The sequence below is a fragment of the Varroa jacobsoni genome, unplaced genomic scaffold, assembly GCF_002532875.2.
Source record: "Varroa jacobsoni isolate VJ856 unplaced genomic scaffold, vjacob_1.0 scaffold_1104, whole genome shotgun sequence".
Taxonomy (NCBI): domain Eukaryota; kingdom Metazoa; phylum Arthropoda; class Arachnida; order Mesostigmata; family Varroidae; genus Varroa; species Varroa jacobsoni.
In genome coordinates, this window is record NW_019214006.1 from 280,774 (window position 1) to 299,655 (window position 18,882).

The 18,882-nt window shown below is 42.0% G+C and overlaps 1 protein-coding gene and 1 long non-coding RNA gene across 3 annotated transcripts in view; one reads left to right on the forward strand and one right to left on the reverse strand.

The window, feature by feature from the left end:
* Nucleotides 1–16,581, reverse strand: part of LOC111266633 (uncharacterized) — a 55,087-nt gene extending 38,506 nt beyond the window's left edge. The window contains exon 1 of the long non-coding RNA XR_002684189.2: nt 16,183–16,581. This is a non-coding gene — a long non-coding RNA (uncharacterized LOC111266633). The remainder of the gene's footprint in view (nt 1–16,182) is intronic.
* raw (NDT-like domain-containing protein raw) overlaps nt 1–18,882 on the forward strand; it is a 71,332-nt gene that overhangs the window by 47,801 nt on the left and 4,649 nt on the right. For both annotated transcript variants that reach the window (XM_022844264.2, XM_022844266.2), the window contains exons 5-6: nt 14,905–14,996; nt 17,561–17,766. In XM_022844264.2, the coding sequence (XP_022699999.1) occupies nt 14,905–14,996; nt 17,561–17,766 (298 nt within the window). The remainder of the gene's footprint in view (nt 1–14,904; nt 14,997–17,560; nt 17,767–18,882) is intronic.

Here is an 18,882-nt window from a genome sequence, read left to right on the forward strand (position 1 = left end):
TTATTTTTCGATAGCTTGAATTGCTTGTACGATACACGAGCCAGATAACGCATGAATCAGAATGAATGTACACTCCAATTCCAGCCGGAAACAACACTAGGAGCGAGCACATGCTACTATAGCTACTGTTTTATCAAGTGAACGTCTGCATAGACGCTGAAAACTACTTTACGACATAATGCGGTGACTTGTTCGAAAAAGCCATCTACTTTTTTAAGGTATTTTGTGGAAGGAGGTATAACGCAGAAAGCTTTCGGTTTCGAACACAGCTTCCAAGTTACACACCTGAACCTATTTTAAAAAATACGTTGTAACTACTAGACAACCTCAAACATCAGTGGGTATTTTGTCAACGGCTCCCTTTTTTGGCCATGTTTATCGAACGGGCTGGCAGCTCTAACGGTGCACTACAAAACGACCCTGCGCTCATTATAACCGTGTTATGTAGAAATACTTTCTCCCAAGAAACTCCAGTTAGACAATTGGATGTCGTAGGGCTTTTGTTGCTCGTTTCGGTAACTTCGCAACCGATAGAACATTGCGTTTCTCGCCGCGCTCTAGCCCATTGAATCCATTGGGAGTGGGAAATGGATTAAATGACGGTCGATAAAAATCGCCGGCGGTGGATCAATAGTTTGAGCTAACCAAAACCTCCGAATACAACCACTGGGTTCATTGAGCTTCATACATCGGCCAGTTATACATCTCTGATTCATCGCAAACATTCTAAACAGGTATTGTGATTCCTAGGCAAAACAAACGAGAAGTGAACTATTCCTCCTGCTTTCCTGGTAAGATGACTGAATTTTCTTTTACTCAACGCCATAGAGCAAGCATATTGGCATGCCTATCAGTATTATTGTATAACTTCCTTTTTAAATACAAATGTCCAGCAAGTGACGAGTCCAGAGTCGTAATTAGTATCGTCCAAACCCCTTCGAAAGTTTACCAGAGAGAGAGAGAGAGAGAGAGAGAGAGAGAGAGAGAGAGAGAGAGAGAGGAAAACGGGCCTGCGAACTTCGGTGTTACTTGTAGTCAGAAAATGCGATAAACTTTTGAGGAAAGCCATTTAGTTCCACAGTCGAAAGAGTTGCCAGCGCTCGCTAAAAGTATTATATACATGCAAGTCTATAACTGTATCCCGTTAAGTTCACGTTTACGGCGTAGACAGCAAATCTCGCCATTCTGTAGAGGCGCGTCTATGCTCTAAGCACACGCCTGCATCTGCTAGAGAATCGTAGTCGGTATAGATAGTACCATTTTTTGCGATTCAACCGTAAGCCTAGCCAACTTTAACAAGGGTCTCATAGTGGCGTATTAGCCAGTAACAGCGTATCACCCCGATGTTATTGGTCTTTACGGGAACGTAACGGAGACGGCGGTAAATGTGAACAAAGTTCATTGGTTTTAACATCGACAATACAGCGTTTTCGAGAGGTGGCTTGAGAGAAGATTACCGAGTGCGGCCTTTCACATAGTTGCCAATGTTAGTAATAAAAATTGCGTGTCGTAAATCAGAGCAGGTACAGCAAACAGAAAATAGCCTATACACCCTTTGAGCGATGATGCCGCTTTCGTAGTCAGCCTGTTTCACAGTGTTATGCACGATCGGCATCTTCTAGATATCTTCGCATGTGGTTCATGCATGTTGTATACATAACAAAGCCATTAGCTACCGTTATTTTCTGTCGCCTGGCTTATGGTATTCCTCCATTTTGAAAAATTGCAAACCCGGCTAACTGTTGTTATATACTAAATAGAAATACCTCGTTTACTAACATACTCGATACGTCTGGTGATGCCCAAAATCACAACTACGTTTGTGGATAGTTTTTTTTTTTACATGATTGCTATGTATTCACGTGGGTGCAGCTAAGCAGGTTCAATGTGCCACATTTGAGCGGGGAACTCCTAATTTGTCGACATTAGATTTGCTTATGGTCGAATAGTATACACGTGTAAACTTTACTACCGCCATTTTATTTAGGGAACCAAAGAAGTTAGGTTGTTCGTTATAAGTTCATACAAGATCACCGGCGCTGGAAAATATTTTGACTAAGGCCGTTAAGGCTCAATCACTGCTCCTTGTCCATCACCCAGTGACTAATTCAATCACTCAGCGTTTCGAGGAGCTTGGAAAACGAATCTATGCGGTCCTATGTAACGGAAACAACTTAAAACATTTGTAAAATTTTACCGGCTAGGTTGGTAAGTAAGAGAATGAGACAGCGGCTTAAACAGACAAATCGCGAATACATCAAAAAGCCAATTCATGTTCCTCGATCTATCCACCAGCATCGACAAAAATACATAAAGTTAGCAGTTTGTGGTGCGTGTTCTTCACCCTTTACATCTGTAGTGCAGCTCTGTATTGGTGTTTTACTTATGGATCATAACAACTAAACATTTGATAACACCAGGTATTATCGTATGGTAAATGCGTTCCTAGTTCCGCTGCAGCTCTTCTTAAGGAACGGGGCTCGACACAGGATCTGCTGTCCCACATAGAATTCGTCACATAAGCAGTACATATTGAAGACATTATCTTCCAACCGCCTCATATAATACCTCCACGTTGAATCGCCGATGATATATGTCAGAAATCCGTTAGCTGGGTTAATTGATGAGCTATGTTATCCCAGTCATCAGTGTCGACCAGAGCCAGCAAGTGTATAGCATTACAATTGATTCGTTGAATATCAAAATGGAGCGGGCGAAGGAGCTCGATATGTATAGTGCCACAAATATATACATTTATGTGTAGACAACGACCACTAGGGACGAGTACATAGGGCATACTATGAGCGGCGACAGATTCTCTTCATTTCTCAGACAGAATATCGATATTTGACAATGTAGAATATTTGAGTTCCAGCGAATCAGAACCCAACGGCCGGACAGAGCAACAGACAGACAATAGACAAGCGGGAGTGCGGGTATCCTGGCGCAAAAACTAGGGAATGACAGGATGAAGCTACCAGCTAGTTGACTAACAATTGGATCGATGGACTCGGAAGACACGAGAATTGAAAATACCTTTTGTCGTCGCGGTTTCCGCCGATCGTCGGTGTAGACGGACGGACGCCTTCAGATTTCTTACTGATTTAAGTGATTTGTTGCCCGATGACAACAGCGAAACCAGTGCCGCGCAGCACTTAGCAACAATCGGATCCTATCACATATCTATATTTTCCCCCTATGCGAGTGTCATAATTAGGCATGCAAATTATTTAAATATGAAAAACCTACTACTTAATAAGAGAGCTGCTGAAACCGTTCGGCCTGCTGTTGTGTTTGAAGGTTCTACTTTTTTTTTAAAAAAGAAAAAAAACTTTAAAAAAAGTTTTTAAAGTTTACGGTGAAGCTCCCCACAACAGCTCTTTGTTGTTGTATGATATATATGAAGACTGATGAATCGGTCTGAATCGACCATATTAGAAGCTGATGATTTTCCACGCTAACGATGCTTGTTCAGATGATGCTGATGATTACAAAAGTGATTTGAGTTATCTTCATATATGTTCAGTGAAGGCAAAGCTAATTTCAGTTTCAGACTGTTCACCACTCAGCCATAGCCATACTTTTGTGAGAGAATACGATAAGCGGTACCAGAATTGACTACAGCTTGCAAACAGTTGCACTTGGGTCGCATTGCATTCGCATAATGCAATACTCATTAATAATAATTGTTATGATCATCAAGTACGTCTTCAATGGTTGGATTTTCTACTAGTTACGACTGCGTATCATGCCTGTATTGGTCCTACTTTGTTACATTTCTTCCAATTCTCTCTTGAACAGGGACGGCTATGACGATGATGAATGTAACAGTAATCTTCCACTACTTCCACACTGAGTGTTCTTACAATATTGGCTCAAGCGTTTGTAAGCCATTTTTCTAACATTTTAGAGGCAATCATACAAAGCATACCCTGTATAGGAAGTAGCATTAATTAAGATCCTTTAACAAAAAAAAAAACGAGCCAGAAAATCCATACAGTTGGCTAAATTTAAAATTGATCATTATCATTATGAAATGGAACTATGCGATTTGTCCACAAAAGAATATCTCGTCGACCGCAGTGAAAAAACACAATCTATAACTGGTTACCTTATCGCACTATCATAGCATTTGTTACGTGTACAATGCTAGCAGCGTGCTATAGGGGAGAAGGCTTTCACGAGAAGGTCGCTGCTATCACTTATGTTGTCATCGCTAAAAAGAATTAGACACCCGTTTGTCCGTTACCGATAACAGAGAAAATGCACCGAAATCTTTCTTGTTCTCTGCGTAGTTGGGGATGGGGCTGTCTAGCCGGTGCATATCAATCCGTATCTATTGCTATACGCAATTGACATATCTGCTATGTATTCGTTCCTGGTGGCAATGGAACCGGTATGCTGTTGGCTATTCCACAACTGGACTGGTGAGTGGTCGTAGCCGATGCTGCTTCGGCATGCACTGACGTAGCCTTTACGCAAACATTAAGGTTTAGCGCATGCGCTACAATGCGGCGCAACCCGTAATCAGGCGCGCAGACACTCTCAGGCAGAACAAGATAGCATTGGCGTGCCTAACATTCGCTGTAGCGGGAGAGGGAGAGAGAGAGAGAGAGACGGCATCGAAGCGAACGAGGAATGGCTGTGATTGCATAGGGGAGCTACAATCTACAGGATATTCTGCTTAATAAACGGCTAAATTAGCGCCTAATAATCTCGATTCGCTGCTGCTGCCACCGCCGCCGCCGCCGCCGCCGCCGCCGCCGCAGCAACGTTTACGTTCAGAGCTGAGACGATCAGAATGCTGCGATCCCTTATTCTATGACCATATTATGACCAGGATATTGTTGAATACACGGACAAATTTTTTTCTAGATGTCGAATCATTAAAACTTCACTAGATTGAAAAACACTCGTAGGCTAACTGGGGTTACGCTTGTGCACTGTAATATGAGGCTACTTTGAGACTGTTATTACAGGCTAAATATAGAAAATACTATTTAATGTGCTGCATGCCCATATATATATATGAGCACAAATAAAATATATCTACTTTATTGAAGTATGCTCATTGTCGCCTGTAAATACTTCGTATTATGTTTTCACGCAGGTTTCCTATAAATATCAGCAGACGCCGCCGAAAGGTTAGTATCGCGTGATTAGGAAATCGTTGCGATGGGCCCATTAAAACTCTTTGCTACTTCCCTACCTAGAAAAGAATTATTTTTGTGTAATCAGCATATGTTACATAAATGTGACTATTTTGTTTTTGTCAAGAAACACGTAGAAAAAATGTTCAACATTACATCGTTCCTACCGATTTTTGAGGAATCAACACTCTTGGATAACCCTACCCACAGTTGACGGGTTTCTTGCCGTCTACTACTGCTTGACGTGGCTGCGTAAAATATGGCGTTAAATCCACCTATGCATGATGAGCAAGACCGTACGGAACTACTAAATGTCTTCAACCCTTAATTTGATCTACTTCGAAACGATTGGCAATGGCAGTGCTGCCTGCCTAAGCGTTTGTTCATTCGAGGTTGTGCGATATGCATTGATTTCTTAACGAGACCTAACTTGGATCTGTATCGTACTCAGATATGTTATCGTACTGTAATACCAACCGGTTGTCTGTTACTGAAAATATCAGTGAGTATTTTCCTACTGAAAAAGGCGATTGATGGTTGTATCTGTGAAATGGCCGTTCTCTGAATTTACGAAAAAAATGACAGCATCTTTGACACCATGGCAAAGTATCAGCGGCGTTACCCCCCACTGGTCTGTAGTGTCATAGCGGAATTATCTACTCATATTTGAGCAACAGGTTGCCGATACGCGAAACACGAGGACAGCCAGGATATGCATAAGCATCCAGGTAAGCTGTTGCTGTTTAAATCCGTACAGGATTAAAATTGTTGTTATTGACTATTTTATCTTAAGGGTAATACGGCAGCCACTCAAAGAGGGCATGAAAACTAAGCGGCCTGCCAGAAGCTATCTATTACCGACAAGTTCTTGCTTTAGCCGCTGGCGTTTGTTTGCTACCGTTTGATGAATCGTATCCATTTATTGCATCTATTTCAATGGACACGACAAACGAGACTTTACTACATCAACGTATCGCGGGAATACCTGTGTAGGTTCGTAGGACACTAATTGCAGTTCTCTTTATTAGACGTTTCATCATGTACGTTCTCACAGTGAATTATTAGCTTGTTTTTTTTTTCAGATGCATGCGTTCGTTAACTTTGTGACGGACTCTTTCGTTTTGTGAAGTTCTCATGCAAGTCAGTTCAACCCCGTAGTCACTATTCATGTTCTCTATATTGATTCCACTGCTGTGAATGCAAACGGAAAGATAAATGAAAATAGAGGAAATGCGCTTCACCCGATCTTCGTCATACTTAAACACAACCATTTTTGTTGTCAGTAGCCTCGACAGCATCATTAATCATCTTCAACAGCCAGCAGATACCCTTTTACCTCCAAACGTGCAGTTACTTTTGCGCATTCGGATCTACGGCAAGTGGCCAAACCTTATAAACGTATTTCCTACTCATTTTCTTTTCTACAAGGTCCAGGTATATAATTTATCACCAAGGGCATTTATTTTGACTTTGGCTTCTTTAGTACCTCTGGTGAGCGACCCGATTAGCGACACTTATCTAGGTTAGTTTGTGTTTGGGGACGCTAGGGCGTAAGCACAAGCAATGCACGCAAGTGATTATTCAAAAAGTACTCATATGTGGTCATGAGCAAAGATCCGATACGCAGTTTCTGATCATGTTTCACAGTCACTGACATTTGACGAGCGAGAGAACGCTTGGGTAAGTCCTGCTCATTGAGAAAAACCGAAATCAAATGACGGTATCTTCGTAACAGATATATCTGTAATTCCGTCACATAAACAAAGAATAAATCCAATAGAATCCTTACTAATACAGAGTGATACGACATTTGTTACGGAGACACTGCGCGCTGCTTGAAAGCTATTAAAGCGCAACGAGATTTAAAATGAGATCTAAAGAAGCGTATTCAATGAAGAAGCGCGATGAAAGCGACGCCACTATATATATATATATATATATATATATATATATATATATAATCTATAATGCCTATTCTTTACTGTATCTCTTGTGTACTTCACATGTTTGCTTGTGCATTTCTTACCCAGATATTTTCATGTTTCCAGGTTGAAGCCTAACAGGTCTGGGCATCAAGTATAGTCGATAGTTTCTCGTCCATCATAAAATTCTTTTTTATCCAACTGCTAGACCTCCTATATAAACGAAGTTAAGATAACGTTACTAGATTCGGCCGAACCCCAATCTGTTATTTTGACATATGTCAATAAAACCAGTAGTCATGGTTACATAGTTCCTGTGTGCGTTCCTAGTATCATGTTAGTCTAGCCCAAAAGGTTTAACCTACATCGTATACAATGGAGTCTTCTTCTAGCTTCAAAATGCGTTGCAATTGAAGAAGTTAAGGAACACATCATTGAGCTCGTTGGGTCGGCTTACTCCGTTATTATAACCCGTTCGTGGCCGTCCTAGCCTCACTTTGTTTGCGAATGAGTTCGTTCGAAAAAGTTCTTAGTCAATCGCCTTTGTTGATTAAGTGTCTGTCCAATTATTCCAGTGAAGTGTCTAAATATAAGTATACGCTGTAATTTCCCATTATCGCAAAGTGCAAACGCTTCTAAATATGTTATGCAACGCTTTGTTGGCCATTCTCAATTTGCAAACACAGGAGAAAAGGACGAAACATATTTAGCGCACCCTTTATAGCTTTATTACATAACACTGTAGGAACTATAGGGATGAATAATTCTGCTACAAATATATTGCACAGTGAAATTTGATTTATTTTGAAAAAAATTGTTGTTTCGTGAAAAAAAATCAAGCCTCTCCAACTGTTAGACTATTCAAACTGTCAATAGATGCCATTCTGTATACATGATATTCAAGATATGACGTATTATAATAATATAATAATAATAATAATAACAAAAAATAATAGAGATTTACATCTCTTTGCATTCATATCTATGATCTAACAATAAGGCTATGTATGTCAAAGAAAAAAAAAAAGTTATCATTGCCTGTCATAAAACAAATTGAAATCTTATTGTTAACAATTTTTGTCAAACAAAAACGCTACTATTCGATAAATGCTTATTATTTATTTATTGAGTACTGTTGTTTCATTCTTTTTCTTGATGTAATCTCTCTTGAGTCAGGTCTAAAATGGCTGTCAGGTTTTTTTTATTGTGGACTTCGTTTGCAACCCAAAAAAACCAACATAGTACGGCCTTAGGCTAGTTATGCTGCATTTCAAGTGCATTTCATCTTCATCTTTTATTAATCATGCATACAAGACTACTTGCGTAAGCTATTCTTTTTGAAAGAACGCGCCGTTCACTCCGGGTGTGCCTCTCGTGTGGTCTTCGAACCGCACAAGTATTTAGCTCGGCGGAATGTTGCCTGATCACCTAGCACTTACGTACTATCTCATTGCCAGAAGCCTATTTGTACACGGAATCAAGCAAAAGTGTTCCATCGTAATACTAAGCAATGCGTTTATGTACAGTTCGTACTTAACTTTTGCTTTATAACCTACCGAAAAAGTGTATATATAGTTACATAGTGTGCCCTTAAACACACCATGGAAAAGCTCATGTCTGCTGTTATGGGTGTGGCGAAATTCTATATCAATTCAGCTGAAGATAACAGATTGTTATAGGGACCACTTGTTGATTGGTCTGGGTCGAACATCATTAGCTAAACTGCTTTTTAGAAGCCCAGAAATTATTGAAAGCACTAATACTGATGGCTACGAAGTTTGTTTGTTTGCGGATTTTTTTCGCTCTAATACACTAATATTAAATGTGCTAAAAGTGGTCAGTGGTAATTGTAGAAGTACCTAACACAGCGCCTTAAGCTGATGGGTCTCCGACTGAGTAGAAGAACAAGTTTTATGTTGGCAGTGCGTGTCCTTACGTCAGTAAGGATAGTAAGTTAGGGTCATTATTTTCAAAGAGCCTAGTCTTCGAGGCGTCATCTAAAGAGTGTAGAAACTAATTATCCGGTATGTTGGTGTTGAAAACTGACCGTAATTTGGGCAATTTCACTAGGGTATTTAGATTCGACGGCCTGCCGTTTTTTTCCTACTAGAGAATAGTCCAATGCTGTTCGTGTATACGTTAACGTCGAAGCGATCTTCTATTGTAAAGCTGTAAAGTCGATACCCTAGAAACTAGGAAAGTACAACATCTATTTAGTTGCATTACATGCTGCTGTTTCGAAAACGTCACTCTTTCATCAAACGCATATTGGGGATTTGCGTAAGAACGATTGAAAAAGCGAGTGAATGTAGCCTAAACGCACACGTAATGTAAATAATGTGCGTTATGTGAAAGTATTTTTACGTTAAATTATTTAATTAAATAATTAAATTAAAACGCTGTGTCTTCATAGACGTCATAATACAAATTGCTGTGAGGATAGGTTCATTCATTTATTATTGTTGATTAATCATTACAAACCTTTATCGTACAGAAAAACGTATCTGAAGAAGTCTTGCTGTCTATCGAAAATTCTGCCGAACCGTGTTATGTTAATTTCATATGTTTCTTCGAAACAAAGCACGCCGCGATAATCTGAAGTTTTCTGCCGTATAGCTAGTGAGTGACAGCTCTGGGGCTGGCTGGCACAAATAGACAATCGATGGTCTTGACTTCTGCGCCGTTGTTATCGATCCTGCGTAACAACCTGAGACGGTATCGCATCACTGCAGCCAAAGAGAAAAGACTACGTGCGTGCAAACAGTGCGAGGTTTCCCTCTTTGTCACGGATATACGACCTTCCATGTCGAATCGATTGAGAAGCTCTGACGATAGCCTTGTTGTTCTAAGCTCTTTGCTGTTGACAACATCTGGGCCATTCGAGAGGGGTTGGTTGACGTTGATGTTGCTTAATTATTTTGAACAGACGAACTAAAAATAGTTCTCGTTTTCCTAGTGACAGATCAGATCGTGATAATTCACGCCGCATTAGGGTGATTCGCGTAGCATAGCATGATTCGCGTGTTTCATGCCTTCTGTGATCAACGATTGACGTGAGTTGTGACGCAAACGGAACTTTCTCATCCATCCATTGAACCCGCTCTCAAAAATTGACGGTCTTAAAACCGGTAGATCTCTCTGCGTCTGTCCTACGTTCAGCATAAGAGAATTGTTCTCCTCTAGGAGTATGACAAGAGCACACGTGACAAGTTCACGCACTATAACGTGTATGTAAAAGTAGTTCATTTTTCAAAATCCTTGTGATTTTTTTTTAAGTGGATGTTCATGTATTTAATTGTACAGATCGAAGTGTACTTGTGAGCTTACCGCCGCATCTTGTTATGTAAGTGTAAATGCGAAGAGGAAGCATTGCTACGGGCTTGTTTATTCTCGAGCACTTACTAGATACAGGACAGATTAAACGGCTACGTTTTCAATCGTTTAGTACTCGTCTACGAGATGAATTATTATATATTACGATAAATTTATAAAATTGTGTTGAATTATTGAGCTTGTAACGAATACAACAAATCTAAGATCGGCTATAGCATTCCTCTGTTTGATTGTTCGTATATAGGCCGGCTTGATATTAATGTCCGTTCTAAAACGGTCATCCAGGCTATGCGGTTGGCAACGTTCTCAGGAAACACTTTTAGGTTCACTTAAACGGCGATTTTCTTCATCCCTATTCCGAACGCCTGCCGAAACTACTGCTCGAACGTCAACTTCTATAAACACTCGCAACGGCCGTTATAGAAGTAGCGAAAAGCCAGACAGTGTAATGCTGGCAAACGTACACGGCTGCCGTTACTACTACTACTGCTGCTACGGCTATGGGATCGACCAACAGGGAAAAGGTACTCAATGGCTGACGGCAGGTAGCCAATTGCCGATCAGTAGGAAGACGAGATAAATCTACCTATTAGTATTCCAGCACTTGCAAATTTCCTGATGCTGCTGCTGCTGCTGCTGCTGTTGTTGTTACTGCTGGAGTTTACATTGGTACGTCTCTGCTAATAGGCTGCCATCAACCTCGACGGCCGTTCATTGCCTTCCTTTTCCCTTACTCCCTCGATAGAACGCGCTTCATCAAATGTCACAATGGCGTTTGCTATGATGATGACTGTTTCTTGTTTGAGGGCCACCTTGGCCTAACGTGAGAAAGCCTGATAGACCGTGACAGTTTGCTGGAGCGAGCAGGATAGGAGAGAAGGAGAGGGAAAGAGAAGGAAAGGGAAAAGAGAAAGAGACGCCCGACTGCGTGTGATCCTATCGAGAACATAGCGATGCCACCTCAATCGAGCTAACTACTCTTTTACACACGTGACTGGCCATTACGTCTTAATGACGATAAACGTTTTTGTCTGGCGAATCGGTAGATAGCTTGTTTTCTAATAGTAGTCCTTTATTTACAGTGAACGTATATGTAGGAACTGTTACGCACAGAATGACACATTGAACTGGTTTATATATACATGTCTACGTATGTATACGTAGCTATCGTAGGAGTAAAATTGAGTTTGGTCTCAATAACTGCTTCAATTTATTGACGAAGTTTATATTGCCTGGTGAAACAGCATACATAGTTATTCAGCATTGTTCTGCACTATTCATTAGCAGTCTCAGGCAAACGATTACTAGAACAGACATAGCTCAAAAAAACGCCTACGATGTTGGCCGCTGTTACTGCTGGGTTGTGCGACTACATCACACGATAGGTGACAACCTGCGATTATCGATTGGTTTCTAACCTGGGGCAGTGTCGGACTATGTTTATATATGTACACGAGCAAAAAGCCATCTTTAAGTGCGTTCTATAATTGATAATGGTAATCATAATTAACAAGCATGCTATTATGCTGGTAAACGTTTCAGCAGCACAAGGTAATAAAATAGATTTGCAGTTACGTTAATGAAAGTTAATAAGGCTAATACATGCTTGTCGTGAGGTTCTGCAAATCTATTGTGGAATCCCAGGAGTCGAGCAAGGCCTACTTCTAGATGGGGGAAGTCGTTGATGTTTTACCTAAAAGAAACGATTTTTACGAAAAGAGGAACGAAAAAAAAAAAAAGGAAACGTGGATGAGAAAATTTAAGGAAGCTGACGACAAAAGCTTGAACTAGTATCCGTTCCTGACTGAGTACCCAGTGATGGCAACGGCTGAGAGCAACTGGTAGACCGCGTGGTGGTGATGCTGGTAACAGTAAGAAGGATCGGGTGCAAAGGCGTATCAAGCAGCAGCGGTGAGAGCCGGCATTACTGTGATTCTTTGTTTTTTTCCTCCTCCTTCGCCGTCGCCACGACCAGCGCTCCTGCCCACGCCGTTGTGTTGGGAGAGGTCACTTATAAGAAAGGGAGCCGCGCTAGCAGAGTTGGCACTAATGACTGCGAGACGATTACATTTGTACCTGCGTACACTTGACAAGAACCATCTACTGGGTAAATGGTCTTCTTTTGAACTGTTGTGACAATCAGCCCCCACAATCCCGAGACGCGCGCAAGTGGCAACCCCCTAGCAAAAAAACAATTCACGTTTGCATATAAATTGCGCTGAAGCACTAAGTGACTGTATCAGATGTCGGTGGGAAGTCCGATGGTATTCGATCGATACCGTAACCACCATGGCAGTGTCGTGAATTCGCTGCCGGTGCGAGGGCCCGCGCAGCTCCCCGTGCCTCCGACCAATCACAAGGATACATCAACTGAAAGCTTTCGAAACAAGCGTCCCCGCAGGGAGCCGTCGCAAGTCGAATTTGACAATGACGTCGAAATTATCGGACCATTTTGTACTGAAGGTAATGGAACTTGCATCGCAAATGGATACTCATACAAGCAATTGCTTTCCAAAAACCCCCGTGTTTTCCTGTTCCTCCTCTTTGTGACCCCTTGTTCCTTTTCTATTAATGCCCTTTTTGTGGGTGTCCTTTTAAACCCTCGTGCTTTATCGTCCATCTACGGGCTTTTTTCCGTTTCTTAACCGTTACACATGTTCAGCCGACACTATTACTGTGGGGGCAAGTGAAAGAGTGCTATTATAGAGAATTGTCATAACACTACGGGCTATCTTAAAGGCGGCAAATTGTTGGTCTCTACATCATAATAGCAATATATAATATTATTATACATAGCGCTTGCTGCTGCTATTGCCGCTCGTTGCATTGCAGCTCGCCAAGCGTCTGTTGGACGGCGAGTTCCGTGAGCAGCGCATCACATCGAAAATCGAGAGTGAGTCCTAAAACGTGACGAAGCCTCCGATTGTAAACTGGACAGTCGTGCTGACGCCGATTGCGCTCTCAGCAGCAGCAACACCGGCATTGGCAACAACGATGGCAAGAAGATCGACGACGAAATCGACGATTGCCGTTCACCGTTTGCCTTTTGCAGAGTGTTGATGCTCGTCCGATATAGATTCGTCACCCGCAACCGCTGCTTTGGCCTCTGGACCGCGAAATGTCGACCCGCTTATTGCCGCCGCTACTACCCCAAGCTCACGCACATTCTGCTGATCGTGCCGACGATCATTATCATAATTAACATAGATTATTATGCTTAGCTGCTTCTAACTGTGTGACGCTCACTTTCCTCATTCGGTAGAAATTAACATAGTCAAATCATTTTCATAGAACGCACATGTATTAATAGTTTGCATTGGGCGCGTCGAAAGCTTATCTTCCCGCAGGTTAATTCCTCTACGTTTTGCTTTTTTTTTTTGCAATTTTTTACGAAAGTGATTTACGAAGTATGCTTATGAATGGCTGAAGTTACGCAAACAGCAAGGCAGATCGATAAGATTCACAATAAAACCTATCAGAGATATGTGTACGTACTAGAGAGGTCAATCGCATATCCAAAGCTCTCGATAATCTTCAGGCCACCCATCCATATTTGTTGGCGGTCCTAGCTACCACAGTAATAGATAAGCGTCCCGAATTCTGCCATCAGTGCGATTTACGTACGTACAAAGGTTAACCTGGCGGCAGCAAGAGCCTTGTCCAATGCATTAGTCTCATATTTTAGCTCCTACCCGCATCTTTGATTGCCTGGACAGCGGTATCTATCGTTCTGGTCCTAAAGCAGTCTCTTCATAAAGGCGCTTGACGCCTTAGTCAAAATTACTGGTCTCGCAAATGCTACTTATCATTGGTTTTTGCTCACTTTCGCATAAATGGCTACGCAAAGCATTGTACAATAAGCAGCATGTGTGACTGATGGTCAAACTGAAGCCTGGCTATTCTTTAAGGCTAGTTTCTACCCCGACACACACATTAATGTTTACGTGCCTGTTGCTAATCTTTCGTCATCCATCACCTAAAGCTGGGTCGGAAGCTTTGCGATTTTGTAATTGAATATGATCTAGGAAGTTTAGCGTAGATGTGGTTAAAGGGATTCTACTTTATTGCCATACTGTAAGCTGGGCGCTTGAAACAATATAGGTGGTTTTATCATATAAAGCTATATGCATGAGGTGGAGTGACTAGACAAAGCGTCACCTGAGTCGAGCAGATCTACGTACAGTTCCGTTCACTTAATACCTATGCATATTAATGCCCTGTAGAAAGGAAAACATGTGGGCGATAAGAAATTGTTTTGTATGCTGCTCTCCGTACAATAGGGTCTTTGACTTTGGCGAAAACCTGTACTTTTCTCCTAAACTGGCCTACTAATCATCTTTTCATATCTAAAAACTCTTTAAATTAGCTCCCGGTTGATTCAAGTTAGCAAATTAAAATAAACTCAGGAAAATTCAGCCGGTTGATATCTTCTTCCCTAATGCTATAAACAGTTTGATATGCATAGCAGTTAACATGTCTTTTCCCTTTCTTTCCTTCAGTTTTTCTTGGAGGCTCGTGCAATCCGACGCAATGGCGACGCGATCAAGCCATTCCCGCTCTGAAACAGGCCCAAGTCACCTACTATAATCCGGTACGAATCAAATGCACAATCTTATAATTTATGCTTTGCATAAACGCACATATATTATCCCTATTATCGAGACCAGAGGAAAGGTAAGCTTTATGTATATAAAGAGTTTCATAGGTGTTATGACCGCTGTTGTTGTGGTAAAACTATTGTCTACGGCAGCCGGATCTCTCTCCCTGCAATGCCGATATGTCAGAGAGATACAAGTAAAGGGTGGAGACGGAGAAGTTGAATGCCCCGTTTCGACTTCACTAGCTGCTCCAGACTCAAGTCAGGCGGCAAAAGTACTTGTATATGTTAGTTGGTGTCAACGTAGTTCGCACACGCATATACGAAGCCGCTCATCTATTCGTTCGTCCGCGTCGATGTTAATTAAGCATCGCCGTCGGGCTTCCGATTACTGTGATGGTACGAGAAGCAGTTATAACGCTGGTAAACGCAGGATTTGTACTAGCTGAGGCTGGCAGCGGCATCAGTTCGATGCGAGAAGCTATCGAAGATCATCGGCGTAACTGCAGGTCGACATACATCAGATATGTAGGCAGACCGACTAGAAAACGTATTTAGCCGAAATCAAGTTAGTCGGTATATGCATCGTGATGAGCTGGTGGAGTAGCACGCATCCACGAACGATCCACAATTTTGCCCGCTTTAGAACGCCGATGTCTCAACATTCCACAGAGTTAGTGCGGGCTCTTGGACTTTCTGGCTTTTCGTTGCCCTGCCGCTATGCTGGCGTTCGCTGAAAACGCGGTGTCTCTCATTCTGTTTTGTGTTATAGTCTGAGTGCATAAAAAGCGCTGCGGTTTTCTTGATTAGAGAGGAATACAGCGGCAAAAACTGCAATAGCATGATACTTAATTGTATCATTTCTGCTACACGAGATAGGTTGTAAAGTTTACCGTTATGTACACATCCTTACAAAGGACGTATATGAGAGATACTATGTCGACCTTTTTGAATATTTGAGAATGGCTTGCTTCGATAAGAAGATAACGTTCGTTTCATTGGCGGAATAATTGCATGTAGTTTACTGTAATAGATGGTAATAATGGCGCAACAGCTAATTTCTGCTCGATGGGTTGTTGTTTATTTTAATGTATTAGTGCGCATTTTCCGCTACTTGAAAGGCTATTAAATGCTAGGTCAGTGCCTACAGGACAACATAAGAGAAAATGGTCACCGTTACCTTTTGGCGTTGCGATGCGGCCAGCCCATTTTGAAAAATCTTCGGTAAACATGAGCCGATGACACGACAAGTATTTTTTTCTTTGTTTTGCCGTCCACGATTTGTCACGCAGTCTGTTTGTTTCATTGCGCTTATGCGATACGATATTCCAATCAGCAGTTGTCTGGCCACCCTCATCCTACAGCCGAGTATCTGTGATGATGATGTATTAACGCGACGGTTACGACAAGCGCCAGCCATAGCAGTAGCAATAATGACGGCGATCGCTGGACGAGCTGTTTTTAGTGTTCGTGTCGTCTTTGGCAATAGTCGATCGAGGCCGTCAAGTGTAGCGGAAAGATCATCTACAATTCGAGCGTACCCCTTTGAACGCAATTAATTTTTCTCCTCTTTAGCTCCTTTGACGTCCGTTCGTTTGTCCTCTACCCGACCGGCCTGAATCGTCACCCTATTTGTTATTTTGTTGAACCCGCACATTTCACTGCGCATTTATGAAGTAACAACAAAAAGAATGAAGGAGATTAACAAGAAAATGATTACAGTAGTAATAATAAAAACGATGATAATAGCACTAACAATAATACGTCTTGCAGTTTAGTGGCCACAAAGCTCACCGTGCACTGTCTCAGTAACCCATTCCGTAACTCGGAATAGGGAGGATAACGTATAGTGAAAGATTGAAACGCAGACAAAACGAGTCTCATGAGAGACAGAACCCCAAAATGTAATTTAATTTAGTCTACAGGAGACGGTATCCCGCAGTAATCGCCGCGTTACGTGCTGTCACGTAATAATTAAAATCGCTGATGGACTCATTGTATTAGGTAATGGAATTGTACCTGCGGCTACCTTCAGTGCATATATGTTAGCATGGTTCCGTATTTGACGTCCATCTGACGTGATTATGTTCATTCACACGATTCAAATGAATCCAATCCGTATCCAGCCCTCAGTTTGCGTGTTCTTACATAATACATACAAATGACTGGCTGGTGCGATAGGCGAACCGAATTAAGCTGGCCGGACCACATGAAAGGCTATAAGCGGGCTCAATCAGATACACGGAACTTGCTGTCATGGGACGCTTGGCTCCTCCAAAAATAATAGTCCTGCAATTATGTGGTTGTAGGTGTATATGGGTGTGGACTACATTGCTCAGTTAGTTTTTACGCCTTTGTGCGGAGAAATTAATAGCCATCTTTTGTAAAAATCCTCATAGATGCAATACGTGAACGTGTTTTTGGTGAGAAAAATATTTCCAGACAGAGGAAGACAACTGGATAATTTTTAGTGTTTCATTCTTGTGCTCTGTTTGATTACATGATCCATCGTTTTGCAATAATTTGGCGATATGGCTATTGGCTATGCACTACCACAGCAACGATCTGACTGGCGACCTGAACTGATCGAACTTGAGCAGCAAGCAAAGGAGAATGCCCGCGTCCTCCTGTTCGTCCACGACAAGGAAACCCGTTCCCTGGCATCAATGGTCGAGGCCGGTGAGCTCAGTGCCCGCAGGAAACAGCTCATACTGGCCATCGAGGACCAGGGCAAAGGCGTTATGGGCGAAGCTCTTTCAGACAGGTAAACACTTGCCATTTCGATGTTGGCTCTCTTTTTCGCCAATGCATAACTTTGTATGAGTATATTTCATAAAAGTTTTGCATTAGAACATTCTTGTTTGCTTTATGAAGGTCATGGACTATGACAAGGTTATTGCGAAAATGCCGGCGGTCTACAGCAGGGTCGGTGTTTCTCGTTTGGCAATGCCAGACGGCTAATTGAACTGAATACAATTCCAACTGCTGCCATTCATTTTTTCCTACTTATTATTCTAGATCAACAAACGTATTCTCGAAAAGATGGACTGCCAGCACACAATCATACGTTCGCAGTCGTTGTCGTTGTTAACGTCGGTATTGGTGTTGCCGCTGTATCTCAACTAGTCTCACGCAGCAGATACACGGTGCACCCTTATTGCGTGCTTTTCTGCCTAAAAGTGGAGATTCATTGACGCTAGACTAAGAATTGTCCGCCAATTTTAGACATTTAGACATTAGACTATACACTATGGTACACCATGCAATTGGCAGTAGCGTCGATTAGTGTTTTAGCTTCACTAGCGACTAACACTTATGGCAGTAAGAGCATCCTCAGCTCTATTCGATCTCATTTTGTATTTTTGAGATTCCTTTTTCGTGTCATCATTCTGTTCTTCTTCACGCATCTCTCCGCTGACTTAGCGGTTTTTCATCCATTTCATAGTATTTCGTCATGACTCTCTGAATTTCCCTCCTTTTTCATTGGCTGGCCCGCTTCTACATGTGTATACAACATGCCGCTGGATAGATGTATGTGTATGAGGGCTATCTTTGCCGTTAACACGTCTGCTTTCACAGGTTGAGTGCCTCTGTGCCTTGCAATAGGCCATGATTATAGAAAAAAGCCAGAGGCGTCGAGACACTGGTTATTCTGTCTTGCGCTTCGTGTTCCCTTTGCCCCATATTTCATTTTTGGGATCTCTTTTTGCGTTGAAGAGATGAACAACCTTGATGACCCTTCGTCGGATACTGCTAATAGTGTTGATCGCTAGACTCCTCAGATTTTGAGGTGGCGGCGTTAGAACACTGCCTGTAGGCGTTGCTTCGATCTACCGAACGCTTAGGTGTTTAGGTAGGGGGGGGGGGGGGGGGGGGGGGG